General features: G+C 44.8%; 1 protein-coding gene across 1 annotated transcript in view; it reads right to left on the bottom strand.

The window, feature by feature from the left end:
• Positions 1-18,135, bottom strand: part of LOC138641406 (Y+L amino acid transporter 2-like) — a 113,763-nt gene extending 95,628 nt beyond the window's left edge. The window contains exons 1-3 of the mRNA XM_069728938.1: positions 18,048-18,135; positions 17,403-17,931; positions 4,709-4,834 (exon numbers count right to left, since the gene is read on the bottom strand). Coding sequence (XP_069585039.1) covers positions 4,709-4,834; positions 17,403-17,847 — 571 coding nt within the window. The 5' untranslated portion in view covers positions 17,848-17,931; positions 18,048-18,135. The remainder of the gene's footprint in view (positions 1-4,708; positions 4,835-17,402; positions 17,932-18,047) is intronic.
• Positions 18,136-21,488: the final 3,353 nt, after the last annotated feature.

Consider the following 21,488-nt stretch of genomic DNA (forward strand, 5'->3'; position numbering starts at 1 on the left):
CCCCTTTGAGAAAGCGATCAGGCAAAACGCACATCAGGGGCTGTGGGAAGGCCAAATAGTTATCCGGACCAACTATGGGTGAGCATATACTTTTCCATCAACATATGTGAACATGGGATATATTAGATCAGATTGCAATATGGGTTCACGGTGTTTGATAGATGGAGCATTGCTTTGTGATTAATGATATTTAAGCAGTTCTGCTTACTCACCCTGATCATACTGTGGACCTCTGTCCTACCTCTAGTGTATCGGTTGGTTCTTTCCTCTTTTTTGCATGTCGGATTTTTTTATATATTCTGTCATGTGTGAAATTTTTTTGTATTTTATTCTTAATATCAGAATTAAAGTTTATATTTTATTATAATTCGGTGTGTATGATTTAAATGTACTATCACCTTGCACTGTAGGAGGGGTTAGCTGCAACTAAGGGAAGGAGTGTTTCCTGTATCTAGTCAGAAGGGCCCAAGTGCCCAGACAGTCCACACGGGCTCTAGGCCCAGGACATTAGCAGCCACCACGCAACATTGGTTGTTTAAGAGGAGAGAGCAAAGCCATCCACAGCATCAGGCCAGAAAAGTGGAGGCCAGCACAGCATTACGAAAGAATGAAAGAAGACAGTATGCGAGCACAGGTAGCCCTACAATGTGGCAGCTTATAGATTGGGCAGATGTCCTCAGTACCGGGGTGAAACAGTGGCTGGGGCAGGACCCAGAAGCAGTGAGCTGGGAGCAGGACAGTGCTGGGACTTCACAGAGCGCATTATTGAAGGGCAGGTCACTCAACAGATTACAACTAGCTTCGGAGGTGGAAATTCTTTTGTCTGAGGTGAAGCAGACTGAGAAAGAATTTACCGTGGCCGAGCTGAATTGGGATGACATTGAGGACCTGTGCGGCACAGTCCGACCTGGGTATGTGTTATGTGAAACGAAGGACGGTGCAGGGAGAGAAGAGGAAATCTTTAATGCTGATTCTGATGTAATTTCTGTGAAGAGTCTGGATGTGCTGTGCAAAGCTTGCAGTAAACTTGTTGATTTGAAAGTTGAAAAGGACTGTGTCTCAATCTTTGTTGCATCCACTGATGGAAACCTGTAGCGAGGTGGCCCTGACTGCGCAGAGAATGGAGCCACAGGTACACAAAGTAATGGACAATGATTTCATGTATTGGGAGACCAGGGCTCTGATGTACCAGAGTGTTTGGCCATGACTACTGCCATGGTCTAGACCCTTACAACTGCACCCCTAGATGAATTCATTGAGAGGTATAGCTCGTAAAATGGGGTCACTTATGGGGGGTTCTGCTGTTCTGGCATCTCATGGACTCTCCTAGTGGGTCATGGCACCTGCAAACCATAACAGTAAAATCTGGCGCCTTCTGAGCTTTGCACTGTGCCTGAAAAATATTTCCTGATTACATTTAGGGTATTGACACACTCAGGGAAAAATGGACCTCAGTTTGTTGTAAAAATTCCTATTAGCCCTTAGAAAAATTAAAAACTTGGGCTGAAACATTTTATTGGTAAAAGTGTAATTTTTTCTTTCTTCACCACTCAGTGGTATAAAATTCTGTGAGGCACATGTGGTTTTAATATGTTCACTGCACCAAAAATTCCTGTGAAGCACCTGAAGGGTTAATAAACAAAAAAAAATTCTTGAATGTTGTTTTGAACACCTTGTGGGGTGCAGTTTTTAGAATTGTGTCACTTTGGATATTTTCTATCATATAGACCCCTCAAAATGACTTCAAATATGATGTGCTCCCCCCAAAAAAAATGGTGTTGTAAAAATGAGAAATTGCTGGTCAACTTTTAACCCTTATAACTTCCTAACAAAAAAAATTTGGTTCCAAAATTGTGCTGATGTATAATAGACATGTGGGAAATGTTATTTATTAAGTATTTTGTGTGACATATCTCATTTTCAAACTTTTCGCCAAATTTCCGTTTTTTTCACAAATGAACGCAAGTCATATCAAAGACATTTTACCACTATCATGAAGCACAATATGTCACAAGACAATATTCTCATAATTACTGGGATCCATTGTAGCCTTCCAGAGTTATTACGTCATAAAGAGACAGTGGTCAGAATTGTAAAAATTAGCCCGCTCATTAACATGCAAACCACCCTTGGGGTAAAGGGGTTAAAAAGAAGCATGTACATATTAAAGAGCTGTAATTCTTAAACCCTTACCCCAATTAAGGTGTGAATACCCTCAAATTTAAGTTGAGAGTCTGCACTTTAAACTCCTATTGATTATATAAATATATATATAGTGAATTTATTTTTTTAAACAGCTAAAATGCCAAAACTTCTGTCACTGTTCAAATATTTCTGGACTTAACTGTAGATAGTGTAGTTAGGAAAGTAGGCGCAATGATTACAGAGAGTGTAACCACAAGCCGGCCCGTGTGGGAGGGGTCCCGCCGACACCGGCGCCTACTTCAGCTGGATTTGCGACAGGGACCCACTGGCCACCTGCTATATGCAACATATGCCGCAGGCCATTCAGAGGTCAGCAGCTGACTCTGTTGTGCCAGTCACAAGCGGCAATGACATTATTGCTGGCTACAGAAGAGGACACCACACATCATGTGATCGTTGGAAGGTAAGAAGAATTAATTATTTTTATGTTTTGGAAAATAGTGCGGGCATTATACCAGGAAGGGGTCCATGATGGAGGTCAATATACCAGAATAGTGTACAGGATAGGTGTCATTTTTCAAAGAAGGGGTCCAGGATGGGGGTCATCCCAGAATGGGACTCAGGATTAGGGTCATTAGACCACAATGGGGACTATGATGGGTGTCAGTATACAAGGAAGGGCCCCAGGATGGGAGCAATTATACAAAAAGGGGTTTAGGATTGGAGTTATTATAATATGATGGGGTCCAGGATGGGGTTATTATACAAGGAAGGAACCCTGGATGGGGGTCATTATACCAGGAAAGGGCCTAGGAAGGCAGATATTATTATAAGATAGCGGACATAATACCAGGAAGGGGCCTATGATGGGGCGGATGGATGGGAAATATTATTATAGTAAGGGGCACAAGACACAGGACAGGTGGCCATGAGGGGGGACAATATAAAAGTAAAGGGGACATTATACTTGGAAGGGGCCCAGGATCAGGGACATTATAACAGGAAGAGTAATGATGGGATATTAAAGTAGGAAGGAGCCTATGATGAGAGACATTATTACAAGATAGGTGCCAGGACAGGGAGCATTATTACAGAAAGAGGCCAGGACGGGGGACATTATTACAGGTGTTCTGATGGTGTAGCAACTCACTTGGGAAAATACATAACACTAAAAACTGCAACTGACCCCGCCAGTTCCTATACAGACTAGAAATCCTGACCCCGCAGTCTCTAGTGGTTTCTGCTTGAGTGGACATAGCCCTAACCACAGACTAGATGATGGCAAATTGGACATATGCTCCCCGAAGGCTGTCAAGCACTATACGTTCCTTCTAAAGAACTGGAGGTCAGAGCAGAGAGCAAATTACCTACAGAAGGAAACGTGTGCTGAAATAGAAAGAGATCCCAGAGTGAGTAAAGCAAACCACAAAATACAAGATAAAGGAATAAGTATGCACTTTTAGAGAATATGCCACCTACTACCTAAAAAAACAGAACATAGATGCAGGGTAAAGAACATAAACAGAAAAGATATAAACTCTAGTTGCTCTTTCACTGACTGGTTTAAACTAGTATATCTTTGTACCATGTTAGCCAGTAGATAGAAAAATATTTAGAATTGAGAGTCCTCAGTGGTTGATACCTTTTAATGTCTAATTGAAAAGATGGTAACAAATTGCAAGCTTTCGAGACTACACAGGTCTCTTCATAAAGCAAAGAGTAAAACAAATTCTGAAGAATTACATATTTATGAACAACACAGCAAAGAAATAATGTCATAGATAAGACAGGTGACGGGAAGGAGAATTACCATTATGGGAGAGTGATAAACAGTTATGTCCATAAATATTGTAACAGTTCATAGATCCTTAGTTCCTTATCTATGAAATGTTACAATATTTATGGACACAACTGTTTATCACTCTCCCATAATGGTAGTTCTGCTTCACATCACCTGTCTTATCTATGACATTAATTCTGTGCTGTGTTGTGCATAAATATGTGTTTTTTTCAGAATTTGTCTTAGTCTATGCCTGATGAAGAGACCTGAGTATGACAGATCCGCCGAAAATTTGTTTTCCGGGGGCCGGAGAAAACAGACATAGGAATGTTTTTTTGTCCGCCAGAAAAACAGACAGCGACGGATCCTTCGCCGTCCGTCATTTGCTATAATGGAAGCCTATGGCGCCGGATCCGTCAAATGATGGAATCAGTCAACGGGTTCCGTTTTTTTTTCAAACTAATGATGCATTTCCTCCTCCCCCTCCTCCTCCTCCTCTTCCTCTTAGTTTGTGCCAGAAATGTGTGCCAACATTTTGGCAATTTTTTTTGCCGCACAAAAGGGCATATTAAACCACAAACCTTTCTGCTACATCATACGATCATTCACTTAGGTCTCACCTCTTGTTAAAATAGTGTTTAAAACACATCATGAATATTAATCATAAAAGTAAAAATAAAATAATAATAATAATTCATTTTCATACCAGTCCATACTGCTATAGAGAAAACCATAGATTCAGATTGCTCCTATTTAGCTATGTATGTGCATGTGATTACTTACCCTGACATAATCTGACAGCTCCTGCAATGATGATAATGACCAGAGCGAAGACTTTGGCAAATGTTGCCAGCACTTGAAGGATGGCTCCCCATTTGACTTTTGCACAGTTCACCACTGTTAGAAATGCTACAAATAGACAGTAATTAGATTACAGATAACATTCTGAGCAAGAAAAAAAGCAATCTGACAATGACTAAGCTGGCACTTTCTTCCTATTAGGCCGGGGTCACACTAGAGAGGAATACGGATGAGGGAGAGGCGCAAAAACAACACATTGCACACGGACCAATGTTTCTCTATGGGGCAGCTTCCATCAGCTGTATAGTTCTCGGTCGTATTTTACGGGCTGAGAAAATCGCAGCATGCTGCGTTTGTCAGCGTATTGCGCAAAAAATCCACCAATGAAAGTCTATGGGGGTGAGAAAAATACGGATTACCCATGGACCATACATGTGACTTGCGAGAATTATGCACCGGTGTTCTATAGAAAAGACGGTAATTCAGTGCGGTGTACAGTAAAATCACACTGACAGGTTAGAATAGAATAGATAGAATAAATGTCTACACATAGAATAGGTATATATATATATATATATATATATATATGTCATTGACACACGCATATATATTTAAATATATATATATATATATTATATATATTTATATTTAATACAGAGCTAGATAACTTATAAGCCGGTAATTCAATTGCTAAGTAAATAAGGCAGCACACTGCAGCGCTAAAACATGCAAACTTGAAAACACGAAATTTGAACTGCATTACTGCACTAGAAATATGAAAAATGAGAGCTTTTAGCGCATAAAAATGGCCAATTTTATGTGTACCTGGTAGCCTCTTTACGGCATCTCTCTTATACCAGGTCCTACACTTGCCTTCCTCGCTGAGAATAAACGTCTCCATCTGAATGGGTGCATGTGAAAACCTCTTCTTAGACTAAAATTCTCTTTCTCTGTGGAGGGGTATTGGACCTGCTGTAATTAAAACACCTGAAGCTAGGGGGCGGAGTGCACGATCAGAAGGCTAAAGAACACATTTCAAAAACCTGACCTGCACATCCAAACATAGACTAAGTGTGAACAGGTGCTGAACCCAGAGTCGCCAACTCGTATATAGTTAAGTAAATAAAGGCAGCACACTGCAGCGCTAAAACATGTAAACTTGAGAAAAGACACACACACACAGAGAAAGAGAATTTTTCATATTTCTAGTGCAGTAATGCAGTTCAAATTTCGTGTTTTCAAGTTTGCATGTTTTAGCGCTGCAGTGTGCTGCCTTATTTACTTAACTATATGCGAGTTGGCGACTCTAGGTTCAGCACCTGTTCACACTGTGTCTATGTTTGGATGTGCAGGTCAGGTTTTTGAAATGTATTCTTTAGCCTTCTGATCGTGCACTCCGCCCCCTAGCCACAGGTGTTTTAATTACAGCAGGTCCAATACCCCTCCACAGAGAGAGAGAATTTTAGTCTAAGAAGAGGTTTTCACATGCACCCATTCAGATGGAGACGTTTATTCTCAGCGAGGAAGGCAAGCGTAGGACCTGGTATAAGAGAGATGCCGTAAAGAGGCTACCAGGTACACATAAAATTGGCCATTTTTATGCGCTAAAAGCTCTCATTTTTCATATTTCTAGTGCAGTAATGCAGTTCAAATTTCGTGTTTTCAAGTTTGCATGTTTTAGCGCTGCAGTGTGCTGCCTTATTTACTTAACTATATACGAGTTGGCGACTCTGGGTTCAGCACCTGTTCACACTTAGTCTATGCTTGGATGTGCAGGTCAGGTTTTTGAAAGGTAATTCAATTGCTGGCTTTTGCTATCTCCTTATCAAACCCGACAGGATATGAGACATGGTTTACATACAGTAAACCATTTTAAATCCGTTAAATTTTTAAATATTCCTCACTAATAATGTTAGTAGTGTGTGTGTGCAACATTTTGAATCTCTAGGTGTTAAAATAAAGGGTTAAATCATGGAAAAAAACTGGTGTGGGCTCCCGCGCAATTTTCTCTGCCAGAGTGGGAAAACCAGTGACTGAGGGCAGATATTAATAGCCTAGAGAGGGACTATGGTTATTGGCTTTTCCTTGGCTAAAATCATCTGCCTCCAGCCACCCCAGTAAAGACACATCTGTAAGATGCGCATATTCTGGCACTTGGCCACTCTCTTCCCACTCCCGAGTAGTGGTGGGATATGTGGTAATAAGGGGTTAATGTCACCTTGCTAATGTAAGGTGACATTAAGCCAGGTAATAATGGAGAGATGTCAATAAGACACCTATCCATTATTAATCCAATAGTAGGAAAGGGTTAAAAATACACACACATTATGAATAAAGTATTTTAATGAAATAAACACATGTGTTTTAATATCTTTATTGTACACTCAATCCAACTGACGATTCTTGCTTTTCTGAAAAAAAAAGGAAAATAAAAAAACAGCAATACCCCATACCTGTCTGCCGTACAGTCATGTCCCACGATGTAAATCCATCTGAAGGGGTTAAATAAATTTACAACTAGGAGCCTGCTAATGCAGCCATCCCTGGCTGTAAAAACTGGGAAATGAATGGAATGCAGCTTCGCTGACTTGCGGTGCTGCGCCCCCTGATGGCATAAACTCATATGAACTCTAGCATGGGAATTTTTCAGAATATTTTCTCACGCTAGAGTTCATATGAGTTTATGCCACCAGGGGGCGCAGCACGACAAGTCTAAGAAGCTGCATTAGCAGGCTCCTGGTTATAAATTTATTTAACCCCTTCAGATGGATTTACATTGTGGGACAAGACTGAACGACGGAATGGGATATTGTTGATTTTTTATTTTCCTTTTTTTCAGAAGAATGAGGGTTATCAGTTGGATTAAGCGTACAATAAAGATATTAAAACCCATGTGTTTATTTCATTAAAATACTTTATTCATAATGTGTGTGTATTTTTAACCCTTTATTACTATTGGATTAATAATGTATAAGTGTCTTATTGACATCTCACCATTATTAACCAGGCTTAATGTCACCTTACATTAGCAAGGTGACATTATCCCCTTATTACCCCATATCCCACCGCTACTCGGGAGTGGGAAGAGAGTGGCCAAGTGCCAGAATAGGCACATCTTCCAGATGCCTCCTGAGTGTCAGCCGTCGCACCTGAGTGAGTGAAATCCCTACAATTGGTGGAGAATGCGGGCAGCGTTCCCAGCGGAGACGTAAGTCTATTTTGAATGTCCTGGGTCAAGTCTGTTGCAAGCCAGCAAGCATTGCCGGAGAAAATGGAGGACCTGCTGAAGCACTTGGTCCAGATGCAGTCACAGCAGGAGCAAAGGCAGCAAGAGACCAACAGGCTGTTGATGCAGCAGATACAACAGAGCCAGCAGCAGATACAACAGAGCCAGCAGCAGATACAACAGAGCCAGCAGGAGCAACGGCAGAGCCAGCAGGAGCATCAGCAGCAGATGCAGCTTCTGGCAACCGCCATCCAGGGCAAGGCGAGCGCCCCAACCCCAGGTCTGGCTGATGACACCCACGTCCGGAAGACGGTAAGACGCGCATTGCAGAAAATGACTCCCGGGGATGATGTTGAGGCCTTCCTGACGGTGTTTGAGAGGCTCGCTGAGAGGGAAAAACTTCCGCCAGAGCAGTGGGCAGAGGTACTGGCGCCATAACTGACGGGAGAACCCCAGAAGGCATACTATGATTTGACCTTGCAGGATGCCAAAGAGTATCAGAAATTGAAAGTTGAGATTCTCGCACATTTGGGGGTGACACTGACTGTCAGGGCACAGCGAGTTCACTGCTGGGCCTATCACCGGAACAAACCACCTCGTTCCCAAATGTTTGATCTGTTGCACCTGGTCCAGAAATGGCTGCAGCCAGAGTCATCTACACCTGCACAGATGGTAGAACGGGTGATGATGGATCGGTTTGTCCATTCCCTCCCGAGGCCTATACAGTCTTGGGTTGCCCAGGGTGATCCCCAGAATGCCGACGAGCTGATCGGACTGGTTGAGAGATACCAAGGGTTGGAAGGCTCCTTCGGGAGGCAGCCCATGCCGTACTGGGGGTCCCAGAAGGGAGCTGAGTCCCAAAAAGGGTGGTGCATCCAAGGTCACAAAGGGCGGGGGAGGTGGTGCCCAAGGTCCCTACGGGTGATATTGTTTGTTGGAAGTGCCACGGGCCAGGACATATAGCTGCCCGTTGTTCCCAGACCACTGAGCAGATGGACTGCAGCATGGGACGCCATTGTTCATACTATGCGTATCCAGCCTGCAGTGTGAACTCTCCGCCCAACGAGGGACCTCAAGCGTGTCCCGTAAAGGTGAACGGTCGAGCAGTAACGGCACTGTTAGACTCGGGGAGCCTAGTGACCCTGGTGAGGGCCACTTTTCCTCTCCACCTGCTCCCGGGAAAGAAGGTCGGAGTGCGGTGCATACATGGTGATGCAAAGGACTACCCTATGGCCAGGGTGGACATTGAAATGGCATGTGGCACTGAGCCCCATAGTCGGCGTCGTTCAGGACTTGTTGCACCCTATAATTATTGGCCGGGATTTCTGTTTGTTTTGGGATTTGTGGGGAAAAGGTTCTGAGCTCCCTAGCAGGGAACCAGTGAACCCTGGAAGGGTATCGCCACACCCAGAGGCAGACAGGTTTCCTTTTTGTGTTCTGGTTGGGGATGAGGAGGAAGTATCCCCTTCATCTGACATTCTGGAGTTAGAGGTTACCGGTGAAAATTTTGGGACTGCCCAACATAGGGACCCCACTCTGAGGGAAGCCTTTAATAATGTCACAGTTATTGATGGGGTGGTACAGGAGTCGGGGGCAGACACAAGATTTCCCCATTTTCTGATGAGTGGGGAGTTGTTGTACCGGGTCACGAAAATAAGGGAGGAGTTGGTAGAGCAGTTGGTAGTGCCGGGTCCGTATAGACGGAAAGTGTTGGACATGGCCCATTCACACATCTTGGGTGGACACCTAGGGGTGGAAAAAACGCAGGAACGGGTTGTGCAGAGGTTCTATTGGCCTCGGTGTCACCGGGAAATAGTGAACTATTGCAGGTCCTGCCCTACATGTCAGCTAACTGCTCCTACTCCTCATTTCCGGAACCCCCTTGTGCCACTGCCCATTATTGAGGTACTGTTTGAGAGAATTGCCATGGACTTGGTCGGTCCCTTAGTTAAATCAGCGCGGGGCCATCAGTATATATTAGTCATCCTGGACTATGCCACACGCTATCCTGAGGCAATTCCCTTGAGAAATTCTTCCTCGAAGACTATAGCCCGCGAGTTGGTCCATGTCTTTTCCCGGACAGGTCTGCCGAAGGAGATCCTGACTGACCAGGGGACACCTTACATGAGCAAGGTGATGAGGGAGTTATGCAAAGCCCTGAAAATCTCCCAGTTGAGGACCTCGGTGTACCATCCCCAGTCAGATGGCCTTGTTGAGAGATTTAACAAGACACTGAAGAGCATGCTGAGAAAAGCTATAGAGAAAGACGGTAGAGACTGGGATTGTCTCTTACCCTATTTGATGTTTTCCATTCGTGAAGTTCCACAGGCCTCCACAGGGTTCTCACCGTTTGAGCTTCTATATGGCCGACATCCACGAGGTCTCCTGGATATAGCCAAGGAGACCTGGGAAGCCGAAGTCACGCCCCACAGAAGCGTCATTGAGCATGTGGCCCTGATGCAGCAGAGGGTTGCAAAGGTGATGCCTATCGTGAAAGAACACCTTCTCCAAGCACAAGAAGCTCAGGCCAGGGTCTACAACCGGTCTGCAAGAGTGAGGCAGTTCAATCCGGGAGACCGAGTTCTTGTGTTAGTTCCAACGGTGGAAAGCAAGTTCTTGGCCAAATGGCAAGGGCAATATGAGGTTGTCGAGAAACTTGGTGAGGTAAATTATAAAATTCACCAACCAGGAAGACGGAAACCATTCCAAGTTTACCATGTCAACCTCATCAAGCCATGGCAAGATAGAGAGCCGACAGTAACTCCGTCATTGTTAAGCAACCCAGAAGGTGAGGTTGGAGCCGTTACTATAGCAGAGACGCTATTGAAGACCCAGAAACAGCAGTGCCGGGAGTTACTCCAGAAAAACAGGGACTTGTTTTCAGAATTGCCAGGATACACGAAGGTCATAGAGCACGAGGTCTTAACAGAGCCACATGTGCGGGGGAATGTGAAACCTTATCGTATTCCTGAGGCTCGTCGAGAAGTTATCTCCAAGGAAGTGGAGCGTATGTTGAGGCTTGGAGTCATTGAGGAATCCAAGAGCGGTTGGTCGAGCCCAATTGTCCTGGTCCCAAAACCTGATGGAGAGTGGAGGTTTTGCAACGACTATCGGAAGTTGAATGAGGTCTCCAAGTTTGACGCCTATCCCATGCCCCGCGTTGATGAGCTCATCGAAAGGCTTGGGCACGCCAGATATATATCCACCTTGGATTTGACAAAGGGGTATTGGCAGATCCCCATGGCACAGGAAGCCAAGGAGAAGACGGCCTTTTCGACACCTGATGGATGCTTCCAGTATGTCCGGATGCCGTTTGGCCTACAGGGAGCTCCGGCGACCTTCCAGAGGGCTATGGATAGAGTCCTTGCACCCCATAAGGCCTACGCTGCTGCGTACCTAGATGATATCGTCATCTTTAGCCTGGACTGGGAGAGTCATCTGGAGAAAGTCCAAGCAGTGTTTGATGCCAAGCGGCCTACAGGGAGCTCCGGCGTCCTTCCAGAGGGCTATGGATAGAGTCCTTGCACCCCATAAGGCCTACGCTGCTGCGTACCTAGATGATATCATCATCTTTAGCCCGGACTGGGAGAGTCATCTGGAGAAAGTCCAAGCGGTGTTTGATGCTATAAGAGAGGCCGGATTTACAATAAACCCAAAGAAGTGTGCCTTGGTTAAAGAAGAAGCTAAGTACCTTGGATACATAGTGGGTCATGGAGAAATAAAACCCCAAATCAGTAAAGTGGAGGCAATTCAAACATGGCCAAAACCAGTTTCCAAGAAGCAAGTTAAAGCCTTCCTGGGAATCGTAGGATATTACAGGAGGTTCATCCCAAACTTCGCCACGATGGCTGCGCCTCTGACTGACCTGCTAAAAGGGACAAAAGCCGTAATGGTTAAGTGGTCCGAAGAAACAGAGTCAGCCTTCCAAGAAATGAAAGAGGCTTTGTGTAAGCAACCCGTTCTGATGGCCCCAAACTTCAAGAAAGAGTTTATTCTTCAGACAGATGCCTCAGATGTTGGGGTGGGAGCAGTCCTTTCCCAAGAACTACATGGGGAGGAGCATCCTGTTCTCTATCTGAGTAGGAAGCTGTCCTCGTCTGAAAAGAACTACTCAGTCATTGAGAAGGAGTGCTTGGCCATAAAATGGGCAGTGGACACATTACGGTACTATCTGCTGGAACGTAAATTTAGACTGATATCCGACCATGCCCCACTTAGGTGGATGAGGGAAACGAAGGGTAGAAATGCTAGAGTCACCCGTTGGTTCTTAGCCCTGCAGGACTTCAGTTTCCATGTGGAACATAGGGCCGGAAAGCTGCACGGTAATGCGGATGCCCTATCAAGAATCCCTTGTTTAGTGGGAGAAAGTGCCAAGCCCCACGGCTTTAGGCAGAGGGGGGAGGTATGTAGCATGGCTAAAGGGTGTGTAGTCGACGGGAGGTATGTGCCACATAAGTGCCTTGTTGCTGTAATGTAGCCCAGAGTATTTCTTTCTTGCACATAACCTTGTATATATATACTGTATTAGTGAGGAATATGTAAAAATATAATGGATATGAAATGGTTTACTGTATGTAAACCATGTCTCATATCCTGTCGGGTTTGATAAGGAGATAGCAAAAGCTGGCAATTCAATTACCGGCTTTTATGCTATCTAGCTCTGTATGAAATATAAATATGTATATGTGTCTCACTGACATATATATATATATATATATATATTGTAGCATGGCTAAAGGGTGTGTAGTCGACGGGAGGTATGTGCCACATAAGTGCCTTGTTGCTGTAATGTAGCCCGGAGTATTTCTTTCTTGCACATAACCTTGTATATATATGTGTTTCAGGACCTGTGGTGATGTCAGACCACATGGCTAATCATGTGATGGGTTACTGGGTGTGGTTAGCTCTATATAAGACTGGCTAATGCTTTACACAGCAGATATGTGTGGAGGTGAAACCCTCCTGTGTGTGTCAAGGCTCCAGGACTGAGCCGGAAGGACTGGACACTTGTTTTTCTTTCCCTGAGCCAAAGGCTATTTCCTTTCTGTTATTTTGCCATGTGGTTTATGATGCAATAAACCCTGTGAACTTTTCAAGGAACGTGCCTCCTGAGTCTCAGCCGTCGCACCTGAGTGAGTGAAATCCCTACAATATATATATATATATATATATATATATATATATATATATATAGACTGTATATATGTTTTCACAAATATTTGAGCCCATGGATCCATTCTATGTCCATTTTGCAAGCCGACGAGAAAATCTCACCTCACGGATGCCATACGGATGACACACGGATAATTTTTGGAGAAAAAATAGCATCCTCGCATTGAATACGGATCACTGTTCAGGAACTTTTCTGCGTATCTCGGCCGTAAAAAACGAACCGTACTTTCCTACACTAGGTCTGACCCCGGCCTCACTGTCAAAGTGGCACTGCTGTATGGGGAGCTGCTCCGTTCACATACATAGGGCTGTGTTGCACTTCCCTATACTACAGATAGATGGCAGTGCTGCTGTGGAGGGGAAAAAAATGCTGCTGCCCCTGTTCTTTTGCAAGGTCCTAACAATCAGACCCCTTCTGACAGGTAAGTAAAATACCATTATGTTTAATGTTTGGGGATCTCTTTTAGGCTGGATTCCCACACAGCGTCTTAAAAATCAGTAGTTTTTACACGGACGACAATCGCAGAAATGTTCCCTGAACAGTGATCTGTATGTCATCCGTGTGCAGTGCAAGAAAATCTCATATAAGCATCGGTGTGACATCCGTCTGACATCCATATGACGAGATTTTCTCGCCGGCTCGCAAAATGGGCATATAACGGATCCATGGGCTCAAATCTTCGTGAAAACATATATACAGTATATACTGTATATATATATATAATTGTCTAAAAGTCACTTCTGTTTGTCTGTCTGTTTGTCTGTCACGGAAATCCTGCGTCGCTGACTGGTCGCGGCCCGAGGCCGCGACCAATCAGCGACGGGCACAGTCCGGCCGCGAATTGGACAGTCCTGCCTGCAGTCAGTGCCCCCTTCATACTCCCCCCCCCCCAGTCAGTGCCCACATAGCGTTGACCGGACTGCCTTACACCGCGGCATAACACGGTGTAAGGCAGTCCGTAAACCTAACATTAACCCTCTGTGTGACCAACTTTTTACTATTGATACTGCCCCCGGATCCAGCCCAGGCCTTTCCCGCTTCTCGCGCGCCGGTCCGGTCTCAAGAATGCCTTATGGCAATGACTGGAGAAGACGTAGTGGTCTCACAAGACCGCTACATCATCACGTGTTATGTCTGCAACATTTCCGGGTCCGTCACCGCTTTTGACAAGTGTGACCAACTTTTTACTATTGATGCTGCCTATGCAGCATCAATAGTAAAAAGATATAATGGTAAAAATAATTTAAAAAAATAAAAAATCATGATATACCTTCCGTTGCTTCCGCAGCAGCTTTTCCTGCAGCTCGCGATGCTCCGGTCCCACCGCTTCGCTGATTGGTCGTGCCCAGCCGGCGTGACCAATCAGCGACATTGGCACGGGATTCAAACACCGCTTCGCTGATTGGTCACGCCCAGCAGGCGCGACCAATCAGCGAAATTGGCGCGGGATTTAAATCACACTTCGCTGATTGGTTGCGCCCAGCCGACGTGACCAATCAGCGACATTGGCACGGAATTTAAAACACGTTTCGCTGAGTGGTTGCACCCAGCCGGCGCGACCAATCAGCGACATTGCCGCAGGATTTAAATCACGCTTCGCTGATTGGTTGCGCCCAGCCGGCACGACCAATCAGCAACATGGGTGCGGGATTTAAACTCCGCTTCGCTGATTGGTCGCGCCCAGCCGGCGTGACCAATCAGCGACATTGGCACGGAATTTAAAACACGTTTCGCTGATTGGTTGCACCCAGCCGGCGCGACCAATCAGCGACATTGCCGCAGGATTTAAATCACGCTTCGCTGATTGGTCGCAGCCAGCTGGCGTGACCAATCAGCGACATTTGCGCGGGATTTACTATTGATGCCAATTCGTGGCTGGACTGTGCCTGTCGTTGGTCGCCACCGGCGTGCCGAGACTGATCAATCAGCGAAGCGTGGTTCAAATCACGCGTGAATTCGCGGCCGGGGGTGGGACAGGCCCAGTCCGGCCGCGAATTGGTGTGGGATTTGAACCACGCTGCAGGCTGGACTGTGCCTGTTGATTGTGGCATGCTGGCGGCAACCAATCAGCGAAGCATGGTTCAAATCACGTGTGAATTCGCGGCCGGGGGTGGGACAGGCCCAGTTCGTTCGCGAATTGGCGCGGGATTTGAACCAAGCTATACTACGTGGGCAGTGTTATATACTACGTGGGCAGTGTTATATACTACGTGGGCAGTGTTATATACTACGTGCGCAGTGTTATATACTATGTGGGCTGTGTTATATATAACTTTGCAGTGTTATATACTACATGGGCAGTGTTATATACTACGTGAGCAGTGTTATACACTACGTGCACAGTGTTATATACTACATGACAGTGTTATATACTACGTGGGCAGTGTTATATACTACGTGGGCTGTGTTATATACTACGTGGGCTGTGTTATATACTATGTGGGCTGTGTTATATACTATGTGGGCAGTGTTATATACTACGTGGGCTGTGTTATATACTACGTGGGCTGTGTTATATACTATGTGGGCAGTGTTTTATACTATGTGGACAGTGTTATACTGTATACTATGTGCGCAGTGTTATATACTACGTGGGCAGTGTTATATACTACGTGGGTAGTGTTATATACTACGTGGGCAGTGTTATATACTACGTGGGCAGTGTTATATACTACGTGGGCAGTGTTATATACTACGTGGGCAGTGTTATATACTGCGTGTGCAGTGTTATATACTACGTGGGCAGTGTTATAAACTAGGTGGGCAGTGTTATATATTACATGGGCAGTGTTATATACTACGAGCGCAGTGTTGTATACTACGTGGGCTGTGTTATAGTCTACGTGGCTCCTATATACTATATGGCTATGCTATATACTACGTGGCTGTCTGTGTTACATGGCCTCTGCTATATGCTATGTGGCTGCTATATATACATGCATACATATTCTAGAATACCCGATGCGTTAGAATCGGGCCACCATCTAGTACAGTGGTCCCCAACTCCGGTCCTCAAGAGCCACCAACAGGTCATGTTTTCAGGATTTCCTTAGTATTGCACAGGTGATGCAATTATCACCTGTACAATACTATGGAGATACTGAAAACATGACCTGTTGCTGCTGAGGACCGGAGTTGGGGAACACTGATCTATATATATATATACAGTATATATGTGTGAGACACATACCTCTCTGTGTTCATCATCTCATTAAATAAATTTACATTTGACCAGCTTGATTTTCTTGAAATTGCCTGCTCCCCCGAAAACCAATGTGCGAAAATTTTGCATGGGCTAACTAATATAACATAGATTATAAAATACACTAATCAGCTCTAAAATTAAAACTGCAGAAGGTGAAGCGAACAGCACTGTCTCTTTCCAACATTTGGGAATAAGAGGCAGAAAACAGGAGAACAGAACATCTTTACTTACCAATGCAATATTTCAGTTATACAAGACTTTTTCAAGTATTAAAAAAGGCTTGTATATCTGAAAAATTCCATAGGTAGGTGAAGAAAATATTTTTTCCGGTATCCTGCCTCCTTTTCCCATATTTTGATGACAGCATCGGGCCATTAGATTGGGTCCTTTGGGTCTGCATCTATATCTATATATATTTATCCAGTGATGCTGATTTCAATTCATTTTTATTATCTCAGTACAATGGTAACTGTCAAGGGGTGGGACATATTAGTCAGCAAGTGACGGTTCTGGAAGCAGGTTAATGTGCTCGCTATTCAGATACCTTGTCTGGTTAGAACTGCTTTGGAAACACAAGGAGGCCTACACAGTATAAGGGCCCATGCACACAACTAAATTTTTGGTATGTGCTCTATCCGTGGTTTTGATAGATAGCACTCGTACCTGTGCTATTCTATAAGGTTGCAAGCATGTCTGACTTTTTCATCGGACCCAGTGGGAAGACATGTCCAGTTGTGATGCTAATGTCAGATCAAAATCCGAAATGCAAGTCTATGGGTCCATAAAAAACATTGGACTGCACTTGGATGAGAGACAATTTTCCATACTGACAGAATGGAGAGTGTGTAGAATTTTTTTTTTTTTTCCTTACCACGTCTGAGAAAAAACTGATGCCACTCGGATCAAACTCTGGTCAGAATAATTGTACCGTTTTTCTCGGATGTGAAGATATCAGTTGTGTGAACATACCTATAGGTTGGTTGTTTTAATGTTATGGTTCCAAAGACAATATAAATTGTACTTAATTTATTAATGTGAATTAAAAATGGATAAATCATTCATGTATACTCACCCACACATACTACTGAGAGAAGGTAGACCGCAGACTGAGGTAAAGAACAGGTAGGGAAAAATGGCTCAAGCATGTACTGGGCACATGTCACTGCGAGTATGGCTTGACTGGCTGGATAGATTATTAACATGTTAGTCCAAAGGTTTAAGAAGGCCAAAAACCCACCAAATGACTCTTTTATATACATGTAGCTTGCCCCTGATTTGGTGATTGTCGTACCCAATTCAGCATAGCATAGAGCTCCAATCACAGAGAACATTCCTCCCAGAACCCATATGATCAAGGACAAACCATAAGAGCCACTGTACATTAGAACTCCTTTTGGTGAAACAAATATTCCTGCACCAATTGTATTTCCAATGACCAAACTAACTCCATGTAGAAGTGAAATTTCTTTCTTAAGTTTTATGGAGTTTTTGGAAACGTCTTGGGAAGTGTCCTTCATTTTTGTTCAGTCACTTTTCAAATAACATGAAGATTTCAGATGCCAGGAGGATTATGTTGGATATTATTCAGGTAAAACGTAGGTCTAAAATTAATAACATAAATATTAATTGTAGCTAGTGTATGAATAAGATAATTTCAACAGCTATATTGCTACGTTACTAACATTTATATGTTACAAAATTGTAATTATAAACTTACAGAAGCAGAAGAATTGAAACAGATCCAGATAGAAATAGCAGCACTGCTGGTCCTTGCTGCTGACAGCAATTTTAGAAAGTTACAGAAATGTAGTACCAAAGCTCAATATGTGGGAAGTTAATGATCTGTCCACAACCAAGCTTGACCTTGTATTGGGGACCTTTGTTCTGTCCATGTGCTAAATGTTGCAATTTACAGGTCTAATGTAATGCCAGTACATGCTCCCAATGTATGTTCCAAAATTTAGGTACAGGGTTATTGAAGAGGTAAAAAAGTTTACAATATATCTTTATCTGATCAGTTAAAGTACAAGCCATAAGAGCTGCAGTACACATGGGGCCTGATGATCTATTTAGTAATCTTACATAACAAGGACAAAGGTAATACTGCCTCACTGCCAGATCCTTTCTTGAAGTCTTCTTTTATTACCTGACCATCATCTGACCCATCATGATTTCTGTGTCCACGTCTCCATCCAAAAGGTCATTAATCTTGGTTTTAGATACTCATGACTCATTTTTAGTTTTCTAAGTATGAATATCATGGCTTTACCACTAGTTATATTTTTATTATAATACAAGTTTACATTTCTGTTAGAAGCATGGTGCATGGTGTGTCCCATCAAAGGCTTTCCAGTAGAGGTGTGTTGCAGGTTCTATAAATGAACGACAATCAGAAACCAGAACTGCTAGTTGGCCATTATGACTGCTCCCAAAGATATGCTGCATTGCTCGTAAGACTGAATAGTTGGTAATGGCACTGCAGCTTTGATGGTGTAGTGGAAACCTATATAGAAAGTTTTAGGAGAAACTCAAAAGGTTTCATACGTTTGCAGGTTTTGATCAAATCAGGGAGTCGATCGATGGGAGACAAGGGCACACAAGCAGGGTCTCTTCGTGGACAGTCTTTGCGTACAGTCTCAGAAGCCCAGTCACAAGTTTTTATTACAAGCATAGAGATAAAAAAGTGTGAATGGCTTACATGACCTAAGACAGAAGATATTTAAGTTGGGGAAAAACAGAATCGTTGTAACAACTCTGCTGGCATCACTGTATGGCCTCCCATCTCCCATCTGCCTTATACACCAACTTACTCACTACTCCGGGCCATGCTGTGAGTTCTGTCTTCTGCCGACTCATGCTGTGTGCCTCTTGTCTCCTGCCTGCTCTCTGCATACTTCCTGGCTGTGTGCATAGGGGGGCGGCGCCGGCTTTCTCTGACTCTGTGCTGTGTGCATTCTCCTAAGTTGTCCCCAGCCAATGGCCAAGAGACATCAGGTACTTAAGGCACTCCCACCCCTGGAGGAATGCCTGAGCAACTTAATTCCTCAGTTAGTTTCTCGCTGCTGAGGTGCCAGGTCCCATCTCTATCTCTTGTGTTATCCACCCAGTGGGGCTTCGTACCCTGGCCTTTACCTGTGTTCTGTTTCTCCCGTGTCTGCCACCCAGTGGGGCTTTGTACCCTGACCTGTACCTGTGTTCTTTATCTTCTATGTCTGCCACCCAGTGGGGCTTTGTACCCTGGTCAGGGCCTGTATCCTATGTCTCTTGTGTCCATTGTCTGTATCCTCGTTTCCGTACCTTGTATGAACTAAGTCCTATATCTGTCCGTTTGTGTTCCTGTCTTGAGTCTTTCCTATTTCTCTGTGTGTTTTCTTGTGTTCACTCCTTCTGCTCTCGGCTCCGCACCCTGAGGCTTCGCTCTGCTCTCAGCTCCGCACCCTGCGGCTTTGCTCTGCTCTCGGCTCTGCACCCTGCAGCTTTGCTCTGCTCTTGGCTCTGCACCCTGAGGCTTTGCTCTGCTCTTTCCTCTGCACCCTGCGGCATTGCTCTGCTCTCAGTTCCTCACTCTGCGACCTCGCTCTGCTCTTTGCTCCGCACCCTGTGGCTTTGCTATGCTCTTGGCTCTGCACTCTGCGACCTTGCTCTGCTCTTTTCTCTGCATCCTGTGACTATGCTCTGCAGCCTGCAGCTCTGCTCTTTGCTCTGCACTCTGCTCTGCATCCTGCAACTTTGCTCCGCACCCTGCAACTCTGCTCTGCTCTTTACTCCGCACCCTGCAGCTCTGCTCCACTCTTTGCTCTGCACCCTGCGGCTCTGCCCTGCTCCGCTCCTTGCGGTTCTGCTCCGCTCTAGTTCCACACCTCACGAGTCTTTGTCCTCCCTGAATCAGTGCCTGCTCCTACAGTCTGAACAGGTCCCTACCTGTTCCCATATCACTTACACCTGTCTGTGTTCCTGTGACTTCCGAGTCAGTTCCTGTCCCTTCTGTCTCAGCCATGCCTGCCAGTGTCTCATCCGAGCCCGCCTGCCTGCCTGTGTCTCAGCCGAGCCTGCCTGCCTGCCTGTGTCTCAGCCGTGCCCTCCTGCCCGTGTCTAAGCCGAGCCCGCATACCTGCCAGTGTCTCAGCCGTGCCCGCCTGCCAGTGTCTCGGCCGTGCCCACCTGCCTGCCAGTGTTCTGTCCCCCAGTGGGATCAGCAGCCACAGCCAGACACCACCCTGGAGTGGTACCTGGTAGCTACCTGCCGCACCTGCCTGACCTCACCATCAGAGGCACCAGTGAACACCAAGGTAGCTGCTTAGTCACGCCCCTCCAGGGTAATCTGGTTTGTGGCACAGTGGGGTCAAACCCCCTTGCTCACGCCAACCAGTCAGGGTGCGAGCGCGACAATCGTAAATTATGGATTCTGTCAAAATTATTTTCTAGCCAGTTCAACCAGCTTACTATACTTTCAGAGGCAAAATAAATGTTTAATAGACACATCTATGGCTAGTTTCACACTAGAGTTTCCCTGATGTGCGGCGGGCTGCGGACTTCCTCCGTGAAGCCCTGCCCTCAGCCGCACCTCCGCTGCTAGCTCCGCCTACATCTGCATGCAGCCCGCATGCGGCCTGCGTACCTATATTTAACATTAGGTATGCAGGTCGTGCGGCTGTATGTGGATGGTGCCGCATACGTCGTTTTGACGATGCGGAAAAAAAAATGCTACATGGCTGCGTCTCCGCTGGTCGCTGCAACGTCAAAACGACGCATGCGGCACCATCACATACAGCCGCACGACCTGTGTGAAACTAGCCTATTTCAGACAGAACACCTTGTACTATTGCTTTTATAAATAACACTTATAAAGCTAATACTAAAATCCAAATTATCGACGATATAAAGGTAGATTCAATTGTCAAAGCAAAGTATAAATATTTACTATAACAATTCCTCCCTTTTATTATTTACAGACAATTTATCCATCAGCTACTTCCCCATGCTATGATAGCCTGGACCTGGAAGGGACTAATCCCATTTATAGATGGACAACTTGTTTGTAAATCTCATCATACATATATTACTGGAGGGGAGCTGTAATATTTTGCATATGTGCTAACTGACGATCTATGATATCTGATTCTACGTTTCTTTACATTGTGCTGTCATAACAAATATA

Source organism: Ranitomeya imitator, chromosome 6, assembly GCF_032444005.1.
Source record: "Ranitomeya imitator isolate aRanImi1 chromosome 6, aRanImi1.pri, whole genome shotgun sequence".
NCBI classification, from domain to species: domain Eukaryota; kingdom Metazoa; phylum Chordata; class Amphibia; order Anura; family Dendrobatidae; genus Ranitomeya; species Ranitomeya imitator.